The sequence below is a fragment of the Eptesicus fuscus genome, chromosome 16 (genome assembly GCF_027574615.1).
Source record: "Eptesicus fuscus isolate TK198812 chromosome 16, DD_ASM_mEF_20220401, whole genome shotgun sequence".
In the NCBI taxonomy this organism is placed as follows: Eukaryota; Metazoa; Chordata; class Mammalia; order Chiroptera; family Vespertilionidae; genus Eptesicus; species Eptesicus fuscus.
In genome coordinates, this window is record NC_072488.1 from 30,886,644 (window position 1) to 30,912,533 (window position 25,890).

The window sequence follows — 25,890 nt, forward strand, 5'->3', positions numbered from 1 at the left end:
GTTTCTAGCTCTCTATCCCTCTCCCTTCCTCTCTGTAAAAAATTCAATAAAATATATTAAAAAACATATATATATCCTTTAAAAAAAAAGATTTATTAAATTTAAAAAAAGATTCAATATAAGAAATAACTATATGGACAAAAAAGAAGCAACAATGTAAATGTTTCAAAATCAAATCATAACAAAAGAAACATGATTTATTTCTGAGCTTTTCATATTCCAGATTTATTTATGTTAGTTATTTCAAAATCAGTTTGCCCAACCAACATACACAAAATGTTGTAGAAGCTCCCTCAGCTGGTTAAGCTACAGAACCAGTTTTGGTAGTTTTTTGCAACTACCAAAAAACATGTTGCATTAAGTTGATTGTATCATCCTCTTCAGAAATTTCTGTAACTCCAGCCTGAGATCGAAGAATGGAAATGATTTCATCACATAATCTGTCAAAGCCATTCTGTGAGCATAAACTTGCCATTTCTTGCCACCTTTCTAGGGAGCAAAATGGATCATTTACCATAAGATGTTCTATTGCATCTAGGGGAAAAAATATAATAATAAGTATGGCACTTGTTCTCACTTGATAATTCACACTTTGCAACTGTTCAAAAAATAGAAAGAAATATTATTTAACTCAGTTACTATGATTCCTGTGCCTGGGTCCTAAAAGTTTAATGTGGAGTGCTTAGTCCAGCTCAATGTAATACCTTCTTCTCTTTTTCCATAAATCTTTTCAGGCCTCAATTCAACCCTCTAGTATTTCTCACATTCCCCACTCCTCCACTCACCTCCTTCTTGGTAAAGTAGCAGATACTGAAGGCTACAAGAAAGGGAGCTCAGAGAGTGAAGAATGTATGCTCAGCATTATGGTACCACTAGAAACTATAAGGTACCACTAGAAACTATCAAATAACTTGAGAGTTATGGGTCTACTTTACATGACCCTTCAAACACTTTTACAAATGCCCCTAGTAGTGCTCACCCCAGGCTGAAGAAACTCTTTGGCAAACTCCCCACCCTATCTCTAGATAGGGACTTCTTAGTGATGGGGCTTCTATGACAAACATTTTTCTAAAGAAAATAATATTATTTCCCTTTAAAAATCCATTATAGTGACCCTCTTGGGATATATCTATTTATGAAACTCATTTCTTATCTATTTCTTGTATTGCTTAATGATAAGTAATGAAAGTTTTTCATTTTAGAATGCTGTAATTGCTATTATTTTATTCTACCCGTGATCATTATTTTTCTACCAAGTAAATATTTTAGTTGATATCTATAAAATGGTAATTTCAAAATTATCTTCCTCAATGTTTTCAAGTAATTTACTGTTCTTTCTTTGAACCCATATAATAATTTAAAATCAAGTTATCTGCTTAAGTTCCTATATTAAATTAGAACAACAATTTTCAACCGGTATGCTACAAGAATTTTTTAAAACATGAAATACCTGACTCTTTAGTCAGGGGCACTGACCTGTATTCCCTTACATTGTCAAATTTAAAAATGACAGCCAATATAACAATAGCCATCTGGTGTGAATGAACCAAAATTATACCCATTATTTTTTTCAGATCTGCAAAAAGTATTTCTTTTTGGCATGCCACAGAATTTTAGTAATTAGTTTATGTGTGCCATGAGATGAAAAAGGTTGAAAATTGCTGAATTAGAGAAAGAAGAAAGATATAATTAGTTATTTTTGATCCCACTACAGAATAGCTTCAGAGTAAATATATATAATTGTTATTTACATATATATTTAAGAATAAAAAAATGTATTTTATACCTAAACATTTAAAATACATATAAAAATTACTAAATATACACATATACTAATACAAAGTTTTTACAGGGTTAGTGATTATAATTATTACTAGAGGCCCGGTGCACGGATTCGTGCACCAGTGGGGTCCCTTGGCCTGGCTTGTGCACTCTCGCAATCCGGTTTTGGCCCGATCCCCATAGGCCAAGCCGAGGGACCCCACTGGTGCACGAATCCGTGCACCAGGCCTCTAGTATGCATATAAGATCTTTGGTTAATCTCTTCCCACCCTCCCCCGTCCCCCCCTTCTCTTTGAGATTCATCAGTCTGTTCCATGTTTCCATGCCTGTAGTTTCCGCTCCTGCATTGTCTGCCTCCTGGTCGGCCGGTCAGCTGATTGCTTAGGCTTTTACATATATAGAAGATGTTCCCCTGAAGCTTCATAAAGATTCTCTCTTCATTCTGATTCCCTCAAAATATATACACTGCTGCTAACAGACTCTCATTGACATGGTGATCTCCACATTTATAAACTAAAGTTAACTGTTGTCAAGAAGGAACTATTAGAAGATTGAATAACTCAAACATAATAATCTTGAACCTTTCCCTAAATAAGCCACTACTATTTCTTCTACAACATTTTACTCTACTTACCTTTCCCACCTCTATTTATTTCATGAAGTAGTTTAATGCCAACTTTTTTCATATCAGTAGAGAACAGATAAAGTATAGTGAGACAAAAAGATAAAAGTGGTGGTTTTCCATTCCATTCTTTAGTGAGATACTGAATTAATCCATAGTGGGGACATAACTTTATTAGCTGCATCAGGTCATCTGAAAGCAAAAATGAAAGAAAAAATATTTATTTATTTACTTATTTATTTATTATTTATTTATTTATTTATAATTCTCACCCGAGGATTCCATTGATTTTTACAGGGAGTAGGAGAGGGAAAGACAGAGAGAAATATCAATGTGATACAGCCACACTGATTGGTTGCCTCCTGCATGCACCCTGACCAGGGCTGGCTGGGGAGGAGCCTACAACCAAGGTACATGTTCTTGACCAGAATAGAACCCGGGGACCCTTAGGTCCACAGGCTGACACTCTATCCACTGAGCCAAAAACCGGCTAGGGCTATTTGACTATATCTTGATGCTCATATTTGAGGCAACTTCTAGTGAATATAATGCCTTTCCGTGCCTGCACAGAAAAGGGGCTTCATAATTTTTTTTTCCTTAAAATGTAAAGTATTCAGAAACTAAAAAAATGAAGATTTCAAGAAGCCATTAGCTAGTTTAAGTAGCTGGAGGGTAAGCCAGATGAAGTGGCGTACGTTTGACCATTTTTTACTCCAAAAAAGCTATTTCATATGGTTTAATCTATTAGTTAACTGCTGAGGTAATCGAGGTAATCTAAATCTACAATCATGATTTATATTCTTAAAATATATACTTTGTGTTAACTTCCTAAATTTTAAGAAAAAATTTTTAATTGATTTCAGAGAGGGAGGGAGAGGGAGAAGAGAGAGAAACATCAATGATGAGAGAGAATCATTGATCGGCTGCCACTTGCACGCCCCCTACTGGGGATCCAGCCTGCCACCTGGGCACATGCCCTTGACCAGGGACCCTTCAGTCCACAGGCCAACGCTCTATCCACTGAGCCAAATCAGCTAGGGCAATTTCCTAAATTTTTTAAAGTAAAAATATTCTTCTTGGATCACAACACAGGTAATTTTCAGAATAATTTCTGATAGACTTTGAAGAACTATCATAAACACAAACTGCACTCCAAAAGACAATACAAAGTAACCTAGTGTTGATTAAATACATACTTACTGTACTGGGAACTTATATGTATTAAATCACTGCATTTAATATTTAGTATAAGTGAGATATTGTTATTCTCACATTACAAGTGAGGAAGCAGGCTTAAAGAAGTTAATTTTCCCAGGTTATACATATGGTATAAAGTAGAACAATTCATCTGATCCCCAGAGTCTATGACCTTCCAATCCAAAGTGCTGGTCCTCCAAAACAATAACTACGTGTGTGTGCCCTGAATGTGTGCAGATATACACATACATGCACACACACAGAGAAATTGTAAAAGAGGAAACAAGGAATAACAGAATATAATTCTATGTCAACGCAGTTAAATAATTTTTAGAAAGTCCCTAGGGATAAAGGATTATTTTTTGATTTGGGTCATTCAAACTATCCTCTAGTAAGGTGAAGCTATTTCTATAGCACCCCTCAGCCTCCAGCGTTTCCTAGCTCACTCATCTTCTCCTTTTCATTCAATCAGGTATTCAAATCCCCTTCTCCGTGAATTAATTAAACAATATTTACTCAATTATGTGCAAGATATAGTCTCTGACTAATCAGAAAGGACACAAATTCAAATCCTATGCCCTTTCCCCACTGTTTATGACACTTCAGAATCCATTTCCTTATCCCTTGGTTTGATGTATTATTAACCATAATTTATCTCATGTTCTGTTTTAATAAAATTCTAAGATGAGGTATTTGTTTAACTCATAAATACCTAGAACAGTGGTTCTTAAAATATGGTCTCAGGTCTATAAAGTCAAAACTACTTCCATGAAAATGGGAACTTGTTACTTGCCTCTTTGCTTGTCATTCTCTCACAAGGACACAGGGGTGCTTCCCAGAGGCTACGACATGTGATACTGCAACAAACTGAATATGGGAGCTAATATGGAAAGCCATATAACCACGTGTGTGTGGGGATCCAGCCTGCAACTGGGCACATGCCCTTGACCAGGGACCCTTCAGTCCACAGGCCGACGCTCTATCCACTGAGCCAAATCAGCTAGGGCAATTTCCTAAATTTTTTAAAGTAAAAATATTCTTCTTGGATCACAACACAGGTAATTTTCAGAATAATTTCTGATAGACTTTGAAGAACTATCATAAACACATAACCGTCTATTAAACTAGCCATTACAGAGATTTGCAAAACTATAAAATAATGTCACTCTTTCCATGAAACTATTTGGTGTTGGAAATAGTTTTCATAAAAAAAAATTTATGATAACATGTAAAGATTTTAAATGAATAAATTAATATTTTAAAAATTTAATAATTTCTCAGGATAAATATCAATAGATATTATCAACATAACTAAAAGCTCTTTGCGATCATCAGTGCTTTTTAAAAGTGTAGAGGAGGCCTGAGTCCAGAAAGCTTGAGAGCCTTATCTCAGATCTAGAATAAGCTAATTTCCAGAGAAGTACATTTATTTGTTTAATGATAACAAAGAAGGTGAACACACAAATCATTTTAGGCTTTATTCTAGAAATTATTAGGAAGGAAAAAAAATGATTCTTTACTTCTAAAACAGATACTCTATTAGCTTTATGTTTTGGGGACAAAAGACTTTTCTGGTTTTGTTTTTATTGTGTTTTTTTAATTTGTAAATGTAAAGCTGATAATCTAAATCTGAGTGAGAACATTGTCCTCTGAAACCAGAAAGTATTAGCAAACTATACCTGTTCCCCGAAGCCTTGGAAAGATGATACCTTTGAAAGCTATAGTTGCTTCTCATTAAAAAGTAAAATGAACAACTAATTTTCAAACACTGTTTCTATCTTTTAAGTTTAATTTTTCTCAGGTTATTTTCATCTTATGATGTTATACTAAAAAATTCTGCAGATAAATATCAAGGTTCTAATTATTTAGGAGTGTTATTACTTAATATATTTAATTACTTTAGAGTATAATATACTTCTAGAGGAACAGAATAATCATGTTCAAAGAGTAATTAAAACCTATATTCCATGCCTGAATCCCGACTAAAATAATTCTTACCTATGGAAAAATAATAACATAAAACCTGAATCTGTATATTAGATAATAATAAAATATATCATTGGAAAGTGTATATAAAATGAATATTGAGTAGTTCCTACTATGCCAGATTCTGTTCTGTTATTGTGTGCATATAGGCAAATTACTTACCTTTCTGTCCTTAGCCTCTCTGGACACATAAGTGTGTTTTTTTTCCATCTATAAAATTGGGATCATACTAAAACCTACCTCATAGAGTTAACATAAGGATTAAATGAGATAATTCGTGTAAAACGCTGAACTATTATCTATTTTACAGTAATAGTATCAGGCATGCTGTTATATAGTGAATGAAGAAATTAGTAACTTTATAAAAGAGATTCTATGTAAAAGTCCATTTATTGTTTAAAAATTATCAGATTCAACAGCCATAAAATATCCTTTTCATGGGAAAATGTGACCTAAAAGTGCTACATTTTATTTTATTTTGCAACTGGGGTACACAGCCTGCACACATTGGGACTGCCGCTGCCTGGGGTATGGGGAGCTGTCAGGACTGCCTGTACATTGACATCACTGCTGAACCAGATTCATTATAAGAGATCAGATAGTTCGACTAGGGTCACCCTAAAAGGTCCACAATTCTCTTAGATCACTGCCCAGTTGCAACCTAGGTGTTTCAAATTTTGAAATGAATTTTATTTCACCAATTCTTCATTTCTAATGCTTATATCATAATTGAGAACATTATATATAAGTTCAGTTTTTTAATCCTTTAAGTAGTATGGTATAACATATCTGCAAAATGTATCTTTAAAACTGTGTATTTCAGGACCATCCAGTTTATTAAATGTTTATGTATTGAGAAAACATGTAATATCTTTGAAAGTCAAGCATGAAAATCAAACAGCTTAAGCTTAACTGTTTTACTGAAAATTACAAAAGAAATCTAGTACTTATCATTATATGCAAAATAGACTTTATTTTTTTATTTTTTTAAAATATATTTTACTGATTTCAGAGAGGAAGGGAAAGGAAGAGAGAGCTAGAAACATCAATGATGAGAGGGAATCATTGATTGGCTGCCTCCTGCATGCCCCCCACTGGGGATGGAGCCTGCAACCCGGGCATGTGCCCTGACCGGAATCAAACCTGGGACCCTTGAGTCCGCAGGCCAATGCTCTATCCACTGAGCCAAACCGGCCAGGGCAAAATGGACTTTATAATGTAAAGCCAAAATATTGCCTACTAACACAGGTGATCTTACAATTAAAGTCCAGAATTCAAATATATATAAATAAGCAGGCTTTATTACTTACCAGAAGTAAAGTCCTTGAGTTGTTGTATGTATTCCATGGCCTCATGAAGCTGATCCTGTTTACACAGGCAGAGAATAATTTTGTTGAACAGCTTACATTCACTGTAGATGATCTGAGCTAAAGCCAGGCACTTGGCCTTGTTATGAGTATCCTGATCTCCATAATCACAAATCACATCCCCAGCCTCCTCAGAAAATGTGAGTCTAGAGCAAAGAGATCAATAAGGCACACATTACTAAGTTCTTAATGAAAGGATAAAAATAAAGTCTTGGGCCCTAGTTGGTTTGGCTCAGTGGATAGAGCGTCGGCCTTCGGACTGAAGGGTCTCAGGTTTGATTCTGGCCAAGGGCCCATGCCTGGATTGCGGGCTCAATCTCCAGCGGGGCATGCAGGAGGCAGCCGATCAATGATTCTCTCTCATCATGATGTTTCTATCTCTCTATGCCTCTCCTTTCCTCTCTTAAATTTATATATATTTTAAAATATATATTAATATATATTTTTTAAATGAAGTCTTGGAAAACTCATCACAGTAGAACTGGAATTTGTATGGTCTGTAAGAATTCCAAGTTAGTAGGCAATTAATGTCGGAGAAATTACATACATCTAAAATTTAACAGCAAGAAGAACAAAAACAATTAGCATATATTCCTTTGGAGGAAGACATTTTGGCAAAACTGAACTCAAGTTATTAAAAAACCAATAAACCATGTTAAAATTCTCCTAAAAAGACTGGAGGGATTTCAAAATAAAAGGTCAATAAAAATTCTGGCCACCCTCCTCCGCCTTTTCTCCGAGATTCTGCACTCTGTTCCATGCTTCCATGTCTCTTGATCCTCTCTGTTCATCAGTTTATTTTGTTAGATTCCATACATGAGTGTGATCATGTGATACTTGTCTTTCTATGACTGACTAATTTCATTTAGCATGATACTCTCCAGGTCCTTCCATGCTGTCTCAAAGAAAACTATTACATTTTTGAGAATGAACAACTTTATTAACCAAATATCAAAATTAAGTTCAATTTTGCTTACCTTTCTTGAGTGACCCAGTGGATAACTAAATCTAAACGTTTTTCCGAAAGTCCACATTTGATTCCTTCCAAGGTTAGTTCTGCATCAATAGGATGTCTATTAGCATGACTTGTGGTAAAGATAGCCTCAAAAAATGAGAGTAATGGAAAAGGTTTTCCTCTAATTTTTCCAGCAGCTACAGAGAAAAATAGAGTTTTTAAGTCAAATACTTTAATAGTTTTCTTTGTCTTATTTATATTACTAGAGGCCCGGTGCACGAAATTCGTGCACGGCGGGGGGTTGTCCCTCAGCCCAGCCTGTACCCTCTCCAATCTGGGATCCCTCTCACAATCCAGGACTGCTAGCTCCCAATTGCTTGCCTGCCTGCCTTCCTGATTGCCCCTAACTGCTTCTGCCTGCCAGCCTGATCACCCCCTAACCACTCCGCTGCCAGCTTGTTTGCCCCCAACTTCCCTCCTCTGCCGGCCTGGTCACCCCTAACTGCCCTCTCCTGCAGGGTTGATCACCTCCAACTGCCCTCCCTTGCAGGCCTGGTCCCTCTCAACTGCCCTCCCTTGCAGGCCTGGTCCTTCTCAACTGCCCTCCCTTGCAGGCCGGGTGCCTCCCAACTGCCCTCTCCTGCTGGCCATCTTGTGTCCACATGGGGGCAGGATCTTTGACCACATGGGGCAGCTATATTGTGTGTTGCAGTGATGATCAATCTGCATATTACTCTTTTATTAGATAGGATAGAGGCCTGGTACAGGGGTGGGGGCCAGCTGGTTTGCCCTAAAGGGTGTCCCTGATCAGGGTGGGGTTCCCTTGGGGCGTGGGGCGGCCTGAGTGAGGGGCCTGTGGTGGTTTGCAGGCCGGCCACGCCCCCTGGCAACCCAAGTGGAGGCCCTGGTATCTGGAATTTATTTTCCTTCTACAATTGAAACTTTGTAGCCTGGAGCAGAGCCAAGCCTGGAGCTCCCTCCGAGGCCGGCAGCCATTTCTGTTGCCTTAAGCGGGTGGGCCCGGCCAGGGTGTGCGGAAAGCTCTGCTTCCCCCGTTGCCGGGGGCAACCCTGGCCTGTTCTCTCAAGCTCCATTCTGCCGCCATTTCTGTTTGAATTTGTTTACCTTCTATAATTGAAACTTTGTAGCTTGAGTGGAGGCTTAGGCCTGGCAAGGGCAGGTGGAAAGCTTGGCTTCCTCTGTTACCTAGGAAACCTTGCTCTCTGTGGCTGTAGCCATCTTGGTTGGGTTAATTTGCATACTCGCTCTGATTGGATTGTGGGCATGGCTTGTGGGTGTGTCAGAGGTATGGTCAATTTGCATATTTGTCTATTATTAGGTAGGATTTTCATCTCTTTGCATTTTTAAAAAATTTGAATCTAAAATTACATATTTGTAATTTTTGTTTGTTTTGAATCTAAAATTACATATTTGTAATTTTTGTTTGTCCTCATCCAAGGACATTTTCCATTGATTTTCAGAGAGAGTGAAAGGGAGGGGAAGAGGCAGAGAGAGAAACAACAATGTGAGAGGGACACCATCGATTGCCTGCCTCCCCCATGCACCCTGACCAGGGCCAGGGATTGAACCTGCAACTGAGGTATGTGCCACTGACCGGGATCAAACCCAGAACGCTTCAGTCTGCAGGCCAATACTCTATCCACTGAGCCTAAGTGGGTGGGGCCATATTTGTAATTTTTAACTAATGCTTATGGATTAAACATTCTATTTTGGATAATGACTAAACATTACATGCTATGTAAAAACCAAGGCAGAGATTGGAGTGATTATAAGCCAAGGAATACCAAACATTGTTGTCAGCCACCTAGAAACTAGGAGAGAAGCATGAAATGTAATCTCTCTCAGAGCCTCCAAAAGGAACTTTAAAAAGCTAAAGGGGTATACCACCAGCAGATCTGCACTATAGGAAATGATAACGATAGTATTTCAAGCAGAAAAAAAATGATACCAGGTAGGAATACAAAGCTACAAAAGGAATGAAGACCAAAAATGCTATATGCTCTGAATATAAGAATTTAGAAATATATTATTTTTATATAATATATCAAGGGGTATAATGTCACCTGAGAGTAGCATGTGATAAATATTTACTCTATAAACCCTAAAGCAACAACCAAAATAAATCAACAAAAAATTTGTAGCTCGTAAATCAACAAAGGAGAAAATGAAATCATTAAAAAATTGAAGTAATCCAAAAGAAGGCAAAAAAAGAGAGAGAAGGTAACAAAGAAGAGTTGAGGAAAACAGCAAACAAAACTGAACCATGTCAATAATCATATTAAACATAAATGATCTAAACACTGCATTTCAAAGACAAAGATTGTCAGATTGTATAAAAAAGTAGGGCCCAAGTATATGTAATCTAGAAGGCAGTGACTTTAAACAAAGACACAAATAAATTCAAAGTATGAAAAATATATACACACTAATATTTATCAAAAGAAAGACGGATTGCTACTTCTAATCTCAAAATTTACTAGAAAACCAAAGTAATTAAGATAGTATGATACTATCTTAGGATGAGTATCTAGAGCAGTGGTCGGCAAACTTCGCCTCTGTTGACTAATGAGTTTGCCTACCACTGATCTAGAGCAATAGGATAAATTAAGAGTTCAGAAATAAACCCTGGCCAATTGATTTTTGACAAAGGGGCCAAAAAAGTCAATGGATAAAGGAAAGTCTAGTTTTCTCAGCACCATTAAGAAATGGTGCTGAGAAAACTAGATACCCACATGGAAAGGAAGGCATTTGGACCCCTACCTCCCACTATACACAAAAATGAACTTATAGTAGATGACAGACCTAAATACATAAACCTAAGTTAGGCAAGGATTTCTTAGATACAACAGCAAAAGCACAGAAATAGAAGAAAAAATTCATAAACTGAATTTCATCAGAATTAAAAATTTTTGTTCTTCAAAAAATACCATCAAGAAAGTAAAGGAATAATCCACAGACTGGAAGAAAATATTTTTATATCATCCTATATAATAAAAGGGTAATATGCAAATAGACCAAACGGCAGAACAATAGAACAACCAATCAAAGTGTAATATGCTAATGATATGCTAAGGCTGCTCAACTGCTCGCTACGACATGCACTGACCACCAGGGGGCAGATAGTCAACTGGTCGATCAGTCACTATGATGTGCACTGACCACCAGGGGTGTCCCTCAGCCTGGCCTGCACCCTCTCACAATCCAGGACCCCTCGGGGGATGTCAGAGAGCCAGTTTCAGCCCAATCCTGCAGACCACTCCCCTTGGAAGGGCATCAGATGCAGGGCTCATGGCTGGCGAGCGCTGCTGTGGCAGCGCGAGCCTTTCGCGGGATTGATTGGGTGCGAGCCTGCGGCAGGCACAGTGGGGCCAGGATGAGTGGGAGCGGCAGGTAGGAGCTGCAGGCGGCGTTGGACTGTGGGTTTCGGCCCAATCCCTCCAGGCCACCCAGAGGGACCCCACCGGGTCTCTCTAGTCTATATGATAAGGGAATTTGTGCACCGGGCCTCTAGTCTATATGATAAGGGAATACAGAAAGAATTCTTGCAACTCATTAATAAAAACACAAATACTGCACACTCTCCCTCCCGGGAGTACACCTGAGCCTTTCTCCTCCCCCTCCCTCTCTTCTTCTCCATCTTCCTCCCTTGTACTGTTACAGCTCAGGAAACTGAGTAAAAGGTAGAGATAAGACTTGGAGCCTAGATCTTTTGTCTCTCAGTTCAATACTCTTTCCATTCTATCATGGGGAAAAGCATAGCTGCATACATATAGAAGGTTCAGAGAGAAATGCTTACCCTTAAATTTATTCACTGTCCCAATGTTTAGAAGAATTCCTCTAGGACTTTTTGCTGCAAAACAAGCGGCCTTCTCATATTCACCAAGTGATATTAATTCATTGAACCTACAGACATTACATTTCATTATACATTATAAATAGCAAACAAAAAAGAAAACTTATTAGAAATCTCTAATATATACTAAACACAGTGGCATAGTAATATAGAAAAGCAATTCTAATGAATTATAATGAGATTCATTCACTCTGTAAGAGGTTATTTCACTTCTTTCCCTAATATTCTATCATTTTTGTAGCCTCAGAAAAAACTCTCATCTGCCAGCTGACTGTGAACCTCATCCTGTACTTTATTCCTATAGTACTCTATAGCAAGCCATAGCAAATGAACAGAACTTGAGGTGAAGTTACAAAGAGCTCAGATTTTTTTCTCTCATATCATCTCCAGATAGATAAGAGGGGGTGTCGGGGAAAAGAAGGATAATCTGCTTAGAGGCTCATCTAGGGGAAATATTAAATGAACACAAAGGCTGCCAAGTTGAAGATCAAGAAGTACCCTTGGTATTCAGAATTTATGTTGCTCAGCAGACTCCCAATTAAATATGAGATTAACACAAGGAGAAAAGATAATAGTTCAAATAACTTAAGCCTCTACTCCTCTTCCTAGGGCAAAATATCTTCAAATCAGCCCTCACCTCACAATTAATAAAACTATGGCAAACACCAATTTACACAGTGTTGCAAATGAATGTGGAATCCCGGAGGAGAAAAATATCAAAGTAATATTAAGTAAAATACATAAAATGTTTAACCTCAACAAGGGTTTTTCTCTATCTAGAGTTGGCAGACTTAGAGAAGCACACAGTGTAAGGAAATAATGGGCTTTGGTGCCCCCCACCCCCCAAAAAATAATCTTCACTCCTTATTTGTATCATATCAACATGCAAATCAACAGGTGAAAACTGTTTCACATGTAAGATTAGGAACATTAAATATGTTCATTACATATGGACCTTATAGCCTATGAATTAACCTCTTAAAGAATGAAGTCTTAAATTTCTTTAAGCCTCTATTTTACACTATAAATAATAAAGTATTGGGCAAAAATATGCCAACCGGTGTGGCTCAGTGGTTGAGCATTGACCCAGGAACCAAGAGGTCAACAGATTGATTCCCAGTCCAGGCACATGCCCAGGTTGTGGTCTCAAACCACCCCCCACCGCCCCGTGGGGGGCATATGAGGGGATGTTCCTCTCTCATAGAGGTTTCTATCTCTTTATCCCTTTCCCTTCCCCTCTCTCTAAAAATTAATAAAAACATATTTAGGAAAATATTTTTTAACATCAAGTTGATGATGAAGGAATGCAAGAAAAGTATAAATAAAACTTAAATCAACACTACAAACCACCTATATTCTCTGAAATATTTCCTAGATTACTAATCTAGTATTTTTTAAAATATATTTTTATTGATTTCAGAGAGGAAGGAAGAGGGAGAAAGAGATAGAAACATAAATCATGAGACTGAATCATCAACTGGCTGCTTCCTGCATGCACCACACTGAGGATCAAGCCCACAACCTGGGCATATGCCCTGACCAGGAATCGAACTGTGACCTCCTGGTTCATAGATCAACACTCAACCACTGAGCCATGCTGGCTGGGCCCAATCTAGTATTTTATCACAGAAAATTATCATTTAAAATTCTACCTTATTTTCTAATTTGTTTATTAGAAGTTAAAAAAAATTTTTTTGCAATGTCTAGACCATGCATGCAGAAGAGATGAAACGGTTATTCCATTTCAATTTACAATGGCCCAATGTTATTTTATTCCATGCATATAACTGCTCAGATCATTGCAAAAACTATGACAACAAATAAATGGGAAGTACCAGGGTAAAATTTTAAAGATACAAAAGCTAGAGACTATAGCTCATCAAGATGCTAAATAAATACTAAGCAATTAATAAATATTAAAGATGTATTTAATAAGTATTTAAATACATATTAAATTATTGCAATATTATTTTAACAAGGAAAATCAAAGCTTTTAAAATATTTGCCTTTCAATGTAGGAAAGCAAAATTTCAGCTTCTTTTGCCTTGCCTGGATCATCTTCCAATAGCTCTTCCATAAAGCTTTGGCTACCTATAAATATCAAAAGATCCACCAGATGATATTTAAGGTTATACATTAACCTATATTTATAAAGAGGTAATATGCAAATTAGCCAGGATGCCATAACAGTCACGACCATTCAGGAGGAGGCTGCGTGCGCAGGCGGGTGGGAGGGGACTGCTGCGCTGTGCGGCAAGCCATGGATGGCGCAGGCCCACAGAGAGCAGGGCGGAGCGGGGTCTGCCAATCGCCACGGTGGCGAGCAGGAGGCCCACAGAGAGCAGAGAACAGGGCCTGTCGGCCAGCTGCCATGGCAGCCAGCAGGTCTGCAGAGAACAGGGCCTGCCGGCCGGGGCGCACCAGCAGCCCCGCCTCTGCGCATGAGCTACAGAGGAAACGCCTTTCTGACCGCTCATTGGCTAAGTTCCCAGTATGCCACTCACAGTGTTCTTGGTAACTTGGGTAATAAGAATCCAAGAAGGTGATCTAGGGTTTTTCCACCTCACTCCTGGAGGAAAAAACGAAGGTCTGCTGCTGGAGGGGCTAAGAAATGTCATATCCTGCCCTAGCCGGTTTGGCTCAGTGGATAGAGCCTCGGCCTGTTGACTGCAGGGGTGGGTTCAATTCTGGTCAAGGGCATATATCTAAGGTTGCAGACTCCTCCCTGGCCGGGGCCCAGGTCAGGGCTCATGCAGGAGGCAACCAATCGAAGTGTCCCTCTCACATTGATGTTTCTCTCTGTCTTTCCCTCTCTCTTCCACACTCTCTAAAAATCAATGGAAAAATATCCTCAGGTGAGAATAAAAAAAAAGAGAGAAATGTCATATCCTATGAAGGAGACATCTTGAAAATGCCTAAAGAAAGTTGTCATTTTTTCGTGGTAAAGGGACTGGAGTTTGTGTTGATGAAAACACCTTGGCAGCTGCGGCAGCTGACTGTGGCAGAGTAGCGGGGTGATGGGTGTGGTGCCTTCCCCTGATCAGTCCAGTCGCCTCCTGCAGAGGGAGGCCAGACTATAGCTTAGGACCGCTCCCTCAGGGGAGCGGGCCTAAGCCATCAGTAGGACATCCCCTGAGGGCTCCCAGATTGGAGAGGGTTCAGGTCAGGCTGAGGGACACCCCACGCCCCCCGCATGAATTTCATGCACTGGGCCTCTAGTAGAAAATAATAAGCATGCAGATGTTTAATACCAACCACTTAATGCTATGGTTCCTAATAGCATCAACCTCTTCTAGACTGAGTGCCTCCCTTTACTTTTTTCTTATTTTAAGGTATTATATCTTTGGTTCACCAAGTCTACTCTTTACGAATTATCTGTCAGCTATTGGAGGAAGAAGCCCATAGGATAACAGAGACCTAACCGAAATAAATACATTTTTGCTTTCCTTAAACTCTATCTAGGAAAATTCCCACTCATTAGCTTTCTGTGCATTGGGGAAAGAAGTAATGTTTTCCATTATTTGTGTTACTTAAATATATCAATAAACTACCGTGTAAATCTTGGATTTTCTCAATTTGCTTCACGAAGTCTTCAAATGAGCTGCTCTTATCAGATTTTACCCATGAAGTAAGTGCATATGAAATAATCTGCAGTCTTCGATGACTATAAAGATAAAAACATCAACAACATACTGAATCTAAAATCAAAGTGTAATATTAGAATAAAAACATATAAAAGCTTCAAACTTTAAAAATAATCGACTTGCATACCGAAACTGTAATTCTTTGTTCAGACTTTCAGCTATATCTTGCCGTTTTACTATCACAATCATTTCCTCCTCTAAATCTGCCTTCCTCTGAAGTGGGACATATTTTTTTGACATTAGTTGTTTAAGTTCTGCATATTTATCTTCCAGATGTTTCAGGTATTTATTGAGAGCATCTAAATTGAAGGATTCTTCGAGAATCATGCCTATGGGAAAAGAGAACAAATCAAACCAGCCAAGCCATGGGTGGGACTCTTGTGCAAAAACGCAAAATATGCCAGTGAGTTCTGTATGTCAGGAAGTGACTGAGAAATGGTAGCATGAACTTGTCATTTACTGAACATAAATGGAATTAACATACATTTTTTAAACGGCTAGCAGTTTTTAAACATACCCATGAAAATTCTAGAGAATGAATTCTGGATTCTGCCCGGTAATTTCTCTCTAACCAAATCTTCCATTAAACTATTCCTGCTAACCCCAGGGTAATGTTTATTCTCTCCAATGAAAAACTTATAAATGCCAGCATTATCTCAGTCCTCTCTCCCTCTCTAATTGCCCCTTCTACTCATTATTCATGCTCACGCCAAATGATTTCCCTTCTCATTCAGGCTAATTGTTGCCTTTAAAGGCATATCTCAAAATTCTCCTCCAGAAACCCTTTTGGTTAATCCTACTCAATTTTGATCATTACCTTACCCTAAATCCTCTAGGCATTTAATCAATTTATCTGTTATTCTGTACTTATTCATATGTATCTTATTTATGTTTTGTTAGTCATAATTTTACATTTGAAAGGAAATCTAGCCCCTGCCTCCACCTAACACAGGCTGATTGATCATTCAACCTCAGCTGAAATCCTCTGGTGTGGAATAGCTTATTATTTCATGACACAGCTTCTTCCACTGAATCCAAATCCTACTTCCTAAAATTTCCACCTATTGATTCTGCTTCTGGGTAAAAACTAGTTGAAATCCATAAAAGTTTTGAATATAGTTATCAATTCTCAAAGCCATCCTTGTCCCAGGGTGAATGTTTATAATTCCTCTATATTCATCATATAAACCTCTCAGCTTCCTGAATAAATTCCAGGAGACAGAATGCACTTCCCCAGATTCACTTGTCCTCACTTTTCTCTCCTTTCATTGTTCATTCATCCAGCAAAAAAAAGTTTTCTGAGCCCGTTTGAGAAAACCTCCCGATTAAATATTAGAAAAAATTTTTTTCAGGATACACTACAATTTCTCAAAATGTGGCTTAGCTGAAGATGAGGAACCAGTGAATGCTGACATAAATATGAATCAACAATATTCACCAGAACCAACACACTACAGTTTTTTCATGTATTATAGCATGGGTTCTCAAACTCTAGAGTACATCAGACTAACCTGAGAACTTGTTAAAACATTGATTGGTAGGCTCTACCTCCACCTCACCCCAGTGCCATGCCCAGAATTCTGACACAGTAAGTCTGCACTGGGGTAAAGAATTTGCATTTCTAACAGGTTCCCAGTTAAGCTGATGTTGACCAGGAACCACAATTTAAGAATATCCTGTATATAGTCCAGTCAGTCTGGAACTCTTAATCTTTTAGGGTTTTCTCATTCTCTTCTTTCTATCTAGAGTCCTGGCTAAAGTTGTTTGTAAAGTATGGATAAAGTCCTGTTGTCCTCAGAAGATATATACATAGCACATACATATTAACTTGTGTAATAGGTAATAACTGGTAACAGAATTTTTTCAAATATTTTACACAAAATATAGTACCTGGAATAGGTTTTGAAGGATCTTTGGAGAAAGGAAAATGTTTTACTTCTTTCACATCATACTCTGCCCTAAGTTGTTTTATTTTGTCTATTTGCAATTGAATGTTTGAGGAATTATTTTCAATAACCTTCATTCTGGAAAACAAAAAGGCTTTCTTATGTTACTTTCAACTAACTTAATTATTTAATCATAAGATTTATAATAAAACAGGTTAAATCATTATTTTATTTTGCCTAATTGTCATTTTGAACCATTATGGATTTAGGTGTAAATTTACAAAACAGTGCCCCATAAAAAGTTTACTAACCTCACAGTGAGGAACAATTTTCTTTCAGAGCATCGATACTATGACTCATAACCTTATTGGAAGTTTATAAGTGTTAAACATAATAATCTGGCCACAAAGCACTGTATCTATTCCCTTTAGTTGAAAATTACCTTTGCATTGAAAATTTATTTTTCGAAGTAATTATCCGTTTCTTAGGGCTGCCATAGCAAACTACCGCAAACTTGGCTTAAAAAAGCAGAAATTTATTTTCTCTGTTCTGGAGACCAGCAAAGTCAGTATCACTGGGCCCAAACCAGAGTGCCGTGGGGCCCATGCTTCCTCTAGGCCGGCTGGGGGAGACTCCTCCTGGCCTTTTCCAGCTGCTGGGAATGCTACCTTCGTGGCTGCATCACTTCCATCTCTGGCTTCCTGGTCGCATTCCCTTCTCCCCTTCTGTCTTCGTAAACACTTCCTCTGCCCTCTCTTATAAGAACACTTGTGATTGAGATTAGGAAACTTGTGACATTTGTAACACCCACCTGGATAATCTGAGAAAACCTCCCTATTTCAAGATCTTTAATGTAATCACATCTGCAAAGACCCCTTTCCCAGGTTCTCAGGATTAGGACCTGCAATCTTTAGGAGCCATTATTCAACCTACTGTAGTAATTCTGACCCTATAGCTGGAGGAATGAAAGCACTCCTCTGAGATAAAACTGAGTTCCTCCTGCAATGGGGATCTTAAAGACATAGAAGAAGATATAAACTTCCTTCAAGCATTATTTGAAGTTTACTTTCTCACTTATCACTGATATGTGGCCCAGGGAGAAAATAACAGACTAAAATAAATTAGATACATAAATGCCACAACGGTTTTGGCAAATTAGTAACAAGTTTGTCAGTAGATAAGGCTGTCTGCATCTGATTATTACAGAGCTCTTGGTAACTACTGATTGCTTGGAACAACAGCTTACAGTGTTTATGAAAGAAGGACTGTGGAAATAAAATTTCTTTTGGCTTTCATCCAAATACACTTATGCTTGTGAAAGACAGCAATGTTAAAATTGAACAGACTTTCTGCCCTGGCTGGTGTGGCTTAGTTGGTTGGAGCGTTACCCGTGTACCAGAAGATGGTGGGTTTGATTCCTGGTCAGGGCACACACCCAGGTTGTGGGTTCAAACCCAAGTCAGAGTTGGGGTGCATATGGGAGGCAACTGGTCCATGTTTCTTTCTCACATGGATGTTTGTCTCTCCCTCCCTCCCTTTCTTCCTCTGAGACTTAAAAAAAAAAAAAAAGTCAACAGTCTTTACTTCAAGTTGGTAGGAAGGGGAACATGAAAACATGACTTTAAATTAAATAATCAAAAAGACTGAGAACCACTGGTTATAGTTACACTAGCTAGTTAACATAACCAAGTAACAATGATCACCTTTTGGGCTATTTGCTAATATACTTACTTTGCTTCAAGTTGGGTTATTCTTTTCCTGTGATACACCAATGTTGTGGGCTCTGCTGCCAAAACTTTAAGTCTTCCACGAAGATTAAATGCAATTCTTTGGTCTCTTTTTATTGTATCAATGATGGCATCATATTCTTTTTTGATTGAAGTAAGAATGGATTTGTATGCAGTGACATATTCTATTACCTGAAATATGATTTTTCTGCCTATAGTTTTGAATTTTTTTCTAGAACACTATGGATCAAAAGCCTTGCAAATAGCATTATAGATTATTTTTTAAAATAAAACATGATGAGGGATTAGAAGTCTCAAATTTTACAAATATTATGGGGTATTAAAGACAATATTTCCTGAATATGTGCTCTTTGTAAATTATTACAGTCCTGTGAGCTTAAATATGAGAAAAAATATCATATTTTTCTCTACTTGGTATGAACACATACATTATATGATATTAGTTAAAACCAATACCAGGTCTAATACTGCATTCCTATTCCCAAGGTATCAAGTAAAACTGTAGGAAATCACTATCCACTCATGGTTTCCAATGGTGTGAAAGTACAGAATATCTTTGGAAGGATAATGGAAGAAAATAGAAACAGTGGATGACTGAAGAAAAGGAAAGGGAAGGATAACAAGCTGACCTTTGGTTGTATACTTTTATTAGTTTTATTTATTTATTTATTTATTTGCTAATCTTGTGTATACAATACCCATGCAAAAACAAATAAATATTTAAATTAATTTAAAATTTATGGTTTTCAAATTGTGCTCATGAGGATTTCAGAAGGGACTGATATGTAAAGAGAACAGAGGTGATCAACCCAAAATTTTCTCTGAAAGCCACAATTATGCTTTCTATTCCTGCCACATCTCTACTCTCTGGTATCCCCTACTAGTTTTCTGTTAGCTAGACAATATCTAGAAAAAATTATCCAGGAAGACATCTGGTCTCTCAAGAAATGCTATGAGGAGCTTACTGACCAAAGACAAGTACCAGGAGAGAATATCTGAGTGGGAGATACTGGGCGTCTTTTTGGCAAGACTATACTACCTATCGACCCAATTAGGAGGACTGCCACCCAAGAACCCATCCCATCTAATAAAAGAGTAATATGCAAATTGACTGTCACTCCAACACAAGATGGCTGCACCGGGCCTCTAGTAATAGAAGCCATGATTCTGTGGTCTTTCAAATTCCTGGCCATCGTCCACTCCACACACCTATGGGGTGTGCTACAACAATCCAAGACAGCTTAGATACATTAGTGGATAGAAAATAGACTTGTAGTGATACACTGATCAGCTCCCATATCTGTCTGCTAGAAGAAATAGATATCAGGACAACACTCATAGAAGCTTCTGAGAATGCATACTAGTAGATACTTCATTAAAATAAAGAAGACAGACTGGCAGGCCACAGGTAGAATAGTTTTGCTTGACTCACAAAATATTTTAAAATTTAGTAAATTTCACCTGAAAACCGTATTTCCAGCTTCTCTTGAAAACTATGAAAAAATCTACATACATGGAACCACCATTCCTTAATGGCAACAAACAGCACGAACTTTAAACTGAATTCTTCACTTTAGACTGGTTCTTCATTTTACTAGTCTCCATGATTCTTCATCCTCTTACAGCCTCATGCCCTAGCTGGTTTGGCTCAATGGATAGAGCATTGGCCTGTAGAATGAAGGGTCCCAGGTTTGATTCCGGTCAAGGGCACATGCCCGGGTTTTGGGCTCGATCCCCAGTAGGGGGCATTCAGGCAGCAGCTGATCTATGATTCTCTCCCATCATTGATGTTTCTCTCTCTCCCTCTCCCTTCCTCTCTGAAATCAATCAAAATATATTTTTAAAAAAAGAAAAACGGGTATTGCTAAAACCTTGCAAAACAAAATCAAATGTTATATAAGCCACAGCATTTTCTAGCCTCATTTCCATATTTCCAATGTTCAGCTAGTCAAACCTCCTGTTTACTGTGCCTATCTACCTAGACCTCTAATCTACAAGGGATCTCAATTTAATATGCTAGGTCAGCAATTTTCCACCGGTGTGCCACAAGAATTTTTAAAACATGCAATGCCTGATTATTTAGCCAGGGGCACTGACCTCTTTCCCTCAAAAAAATAAAAAATAAAATAAAATGACAGCACCCAACACAATAGCTGTCTAGTGTGATTAAGTCAAAATTATACCTTTTTTGTTGTTGTTAGATCTGCAAAAAATATATTATTTGGTGTGCTGCAGAATTTTAGTAATTAGTTTATGTGTGCCATGAGATAAGTTGAAAATAGCTGTGGAAGATCAAATCTAGACCAAGACTTTAATGATACCACACATAAACCCAAAACAAGCTTACAGCCCAATCCCTCACAAATCAGTTAATACTTTCAGATGGAGGGTCAAAATGTTGTTAGAGGGCACTGCTAGATGTTGCTCAAAAACTGATAAAAATGTTAAAACTGATAGCTTGTACTTAAGCCAAAACAGTTGAAACATTCATCAGCTGTCTAGTGATAAATGCAGCATTGCATTTTCTTCCTTCTCCCCTTTCTAACAAAATAGATGAACTTTTCAAAACTGACAGATGTAGTTAAACAAGTAGTGTGGTGTTACTAAGACAGGAGTATTAGTCATCAAGAAAGACCATTTCTGCCTGGCCAGCAAAGCTCAGTGGTTGAGTGTCGACCTGTGAACCAGAAGGTCACAGTTCGATTCCCGATCAGGGCACAAGCCCGGGTTTCGAGCTTGATCCCATGTGAGGTGTGCAGGAGGCAGCCGATCAATGATTCCCTCTCATCATTGATGTTTCTCTCTCTCTCTCTCTCCCTCTCCCTTCCTCTCTAAAAGCAATACAAATATTTTTTTAAAGAAAAGAAAAGAAAAGAAAGAAAGACCATTTCTTCCCCATGAAAATCCATTGTCTTAAAAGCATTGATACCTTATCAAAAACGTTTCGGTATATGATGTAATATTCATCAGCAGGTCCTTCCTCATTACAGCCCACTCTTTCAGTTTCTGTAATTATGTATCTTTGCATACTTTCCAAAAATTCCTTATCACATCTACTAATGATAGGAGGGATAATTGCATGTTTATTTATTCCTTGAACCGACATGGCATAATCTGCAATACTTATTCAACAGAGAAAAGTTAACTCTTGTCTTGCTTTTGCAACAAAGCCAAAACTTTTGATAGGCCTGAAAGAAAAAAAGACCATCAATTAATTTAAAGCTTAAAATAAATTGTCAAATATTCATCTAAAACAAATGTAAAAAAATGTGCCATGGATCTGAGATAAATGATTCCACCTATGAATTAGAAGGTCTACTCTATTCTGTCACGTGCTATCCCTCTGGGATAGAAATACCAAACACCAGTCAATAAGGGGCTCTTTCCTTATTAACCGAGCACGTACAGGGTATCCCCCCAAATGTGCACACACTTTGGATGGTTATAAAGTCAGCTTTCATTTTCAGAATTTAAAAGAATTTACAGAAATAATTTTTTTGTCAACATGTTTTCAAACTGATGACCATTCTGGTCCAGGCACTGCTAATAACACAATGCAATGGAATCGCAAACATCAAGAATCATTTCCTTCGGTATTTGTGGGCCCACAATTCATTGACTGTTGCAGGCTTTGTACCATAAACTTTATCTTTTAGGTATCTCCTCTGGGAGAGGACAGGAAAACATCAAACATCAGGGACAACATCTAAAGGAATCACATGTAGGGCAATGCTTAAGTTATACCGTATTTATTCAATAAATATTTAGGCCCTGCCAGTGTGGCTCAGTGGTTGAGCATCAACCTATGAACCAGGAGGTCATGGTTTGATTCCAGGTCAGGGCGCATGCCTGGGTTGTGGGCTTGATCCCCAGTGTGGGGCGTGCAGGAGGCAGCTGATCAGTGATTCTTTCTCTCATCATTGGTGTTTCTAATCTCTCTCTCTCTCTCTCCCTTTCTCTCTGAAATCAATAAAAATATATTTAAAATTATTTAGGGGCACTTTCTGTGTGTCTGCCACTATCTTAGATGCTAGAGACATAGCATTGAACAGAACAAAGCTTTTAACCTCCCAGAAGTTATGTTCAAGGAGAGAGAGACAACACAAAGTAAAACCATAGTATGACAAGTGGGGATAAGCCACATGGGGAAAATTGAAACTGGGAATGAGAGTAAGGAGGGTGGGAGGGTGCAATTTTATATAAAGCATTAAATTAGGAAAGAGGAAAGCCCTCACTGATAAGTGGCATTTCAGAAATCTGACAAAAGCAGGTCATGTAGATTCCGGGGGGGAAAAGAGAGGTTGAGGCAGAGAGAGCAGCAAGTCCAAAGGCCTCAAGGCAGTAAGCAAGTCTGAGGAACAGCAAGAAGGCCAGTAGGGCCAGAAGAGGGTGAGAAAGGGAGAGAATAAAGAGACGAGGTCACAGGTGTAGCAGCCAGATCAAGTTCAGGGCCTTGAAGGCAGGACCCCTACCTGCACATGGGCACCTCTGTGCACCTTAGAAAGAGGTGCCCTTTCTTGTGACACATTTGGCAAGAGGATTGGAGACTCCAGTCACCCCAGCGCTGGAGCAACAGCCTCACTTATAGGAATTTAGGCTTAACTCTGAGTGAGATGGGAAGCCATTGGAGGACTGTGGGCAAGAGTGACAGCTGACTTACACATTTTTTCAAAGAATTGCTCTTGCTGCTTTGTGAAGAAAAGGGCCAAAGCCTGAAGAACTGTTAGGAGGCTCCTGCAATAATCTGGGAGGAAGATAACGGTGGCTTGAATCAGAATGGTAAGTGGCGGTGGTGAGACGCGTTCTGCATATATACTAGTATGTAAAAACAAAGCCAAGAGGACTTGCTGAGGGGATGAGATGTAGGGATGAGAGAGCAGTCAAAGATGACCATCAAGTTCCTGGCCTTATAGATTAGAAAGATGGGAACTGCCATTTATGCATATGGGAAGAGCAATTTCGTGAGATCAGGAGTCTGGGGCTTGCCTATTGGGAGATGTTGAATTAAACAGCAGGCTATGTGAAGCTGAGTAATCTGAATGAGAGGTAAATTTATAAGCCATTTGCATAGGTGGTATTTAAAAGTCATGAGACAGAATGAAAATGACCTGGGAAATGTAAACAAAGCAGAGGTCTAAGGACTAGTGCTGGGGGAGATACTCCCAAGTTTATCTGGTAGTTGCGGAGGCAGCAGCAAAAGAGCCGATAAAGGAGTGTCCAGAGGAAGAAGTGAGAGGGGTACCCTGGGAGTCAGGTGAAGAACGTGTTTCAAAGGAGAGAGTGATCCGCTGTGTCAAATGCTGCTGACAGATCATATAAGATTAACTGACCCCTGACGTCAGCAACATGGAGGTGGTTAGTGACCACAAACGCTATTCCAGTAGAATGGTGGGTACACAAGCCTGACAGGAGTAGGTACAGCCAAACCAAGGGGAAGGTTTGGAGACAATGAGTGTAGACATCTCTTTCAAGGAGTTCTGCTGTAAAGGTGAGGACTACTTGGGAGAACATGGGACAAAGAATGTTCCAGGAAGAAGGAGTGGATTCTTCCTTAGTTCCAAAGCATGAGGGAGCACATGTCAGGAGCTTCCATTAGCTCAACAGTATAAAGCAAGTAATGGCTCGGGCAGATTAGGATGTAAGGGAGCCGGAGGCCGAATATTATAGTAAGGGATTTGGATTTTCTTACGGAGGTGAAATAGAATAATAGACCTAACCTACTTTTTAGAATATTTGGAGACAAGAGTGAAGGTGGGTTAGACAAGGAGAAAGACTAGAGACAGGTTAGAAGCTAGCACTGAAAACTTCCAGGAGAAAATTAGGGAGGGCTTGAGTCTGGGGGTGGGGACGGAGAGGGGAAGGCATAGAGATACAAACAGATGCCATCAGGAGGGGACACTGGACAGGATTCCGTGGTTTGTGTGGCCGAGGAAGGCAAGGCAAGGACAGGCTCCCTGCTAATTCGCCGCCGCGCCAGGAGCGTCCCACACAGACTCCAAAGTCTTCCTCTTGGGGTCTTCGCCAACCTACACATTGGGAAATTCTACAACTGAATAGCCATTCTGCAGATTCCTTTCCCATAGGGCTTCATTTTAACATTTGAAAACCGGGCCTAAGATTTGCAACATATTGAAAACTGTCTCCCACGACAAACCAGGCTCAGAACTTTCTTCACACCAGCGGAGACTTGGGGGCTGAAGGCGGAGGGACTACGGGGCAAAAAAGGAAAAACAAGGATGAACCCGAGCTTTTGGAGATATCACCTATTTTTCAGTTTGCCTGGAGTTGGCCAAGGGACTCCTTCCCTTGCAGGCCCAGGGAGCAGCCGGTGGGAGACGGCTTGATCCTCAGCTCCTAACCGCCTCTCTGAGTAGGTGAACGCTACCTCCGTTCCACTACCCCTCCCGCGTCTCTCGCCCTTTCCTCCTAGTCATTTCCGACCCGTTTCCACCTTCCCTGAAAGCATTACTTCGCTTCGCCCTTCCTGCCTCCTCACCTTAATCCCTTTCTCCAACAACCCCAACTCCGGTGCTTGGAGTTAGTTACTACGGGAAGCCGGGCGTGTGGAACTGCATCTTGGGACAAGTAGTCTCAGCCCAAAGAAAGCAGTGGAAACTACAACTCCCAGAAGACACTTCCGTTTCCTCCTCTTCCTCAATGAGGCCTCCCCTCAACCCCACCCCCTTTTTTAAAGACCCTCCTAGCCACGTCCCCTCTATGAGAAAAGCCTTTTAAAGACATTTTAAGTTGTTTAAACCTACTATCTCTAGAGCATTCTGGAGGTTAAAGTGAGAAATAAGCCCGGCTTAGAACGAGAAGAAATGAGGTT

The 25,890-nt window shown here is 39.0% G+C and overlaps 1 protein-coding gene and 1 non-coding gene across 3 annotated transcripts; both read right to left on the bottom strand.

Annotated features, from left to right (window-relative positions):
* Positions 1-202: 202 nt before the first annotated feature.
* On the bottom strand, positions 203-25,833 carry CLHC1 (clathrin heavy chain linker domain containing 1). 2 transcript variants are annotated; one of them, XM_054728155.1, is made up of 12 exons: positions 25,558-25,833; positions 21,991-22,249; positions 19,045-19,232; positions 17,318-17,451; positions 15,555-15,756; positions 15,335-15,447; positions 13,790-13,874; positions 11,727-11,833; positions 7,932-8,106; positions 6,898-7,100; positions 2,417-2,596; positions 203-489 (listed from the first exon to the last, which is right to left on the bottom strand). In XM_054728155.1, the coding sequence occupies exons 2-12, from the start codon at positions 22,165-22,167 to the stop codon at positions 338-340; spliced, it is 1,716 nt and encodes a 571-aa protein (XP_054584130.1). In that variant the 5' UTR covers positions 22,168-22,249; positions 25,558-25,833; the 3' UTR covers positions 203-337. The 2 variants fall into 2 exon arrangements, with proteins under 2 accessions (XP_054584130.1, XP_054584129.1); XM_054728154.1 differs by having other exon boundaries at positions 203-534; positions 25,558-25,829.
* On the bottom strand, positions 13,481-13,615 carry LOC114230388 (small nucleolar RNA SNORA20). Its single transcript, XR_003616280.1, has one exon. It is a non-coding gene; the product is annotated as a small nucleolar RNA SNORA20 (small nucleolar RNA).
* Positions 25,834-25,890: the final 57 nt, after the last annotated feature.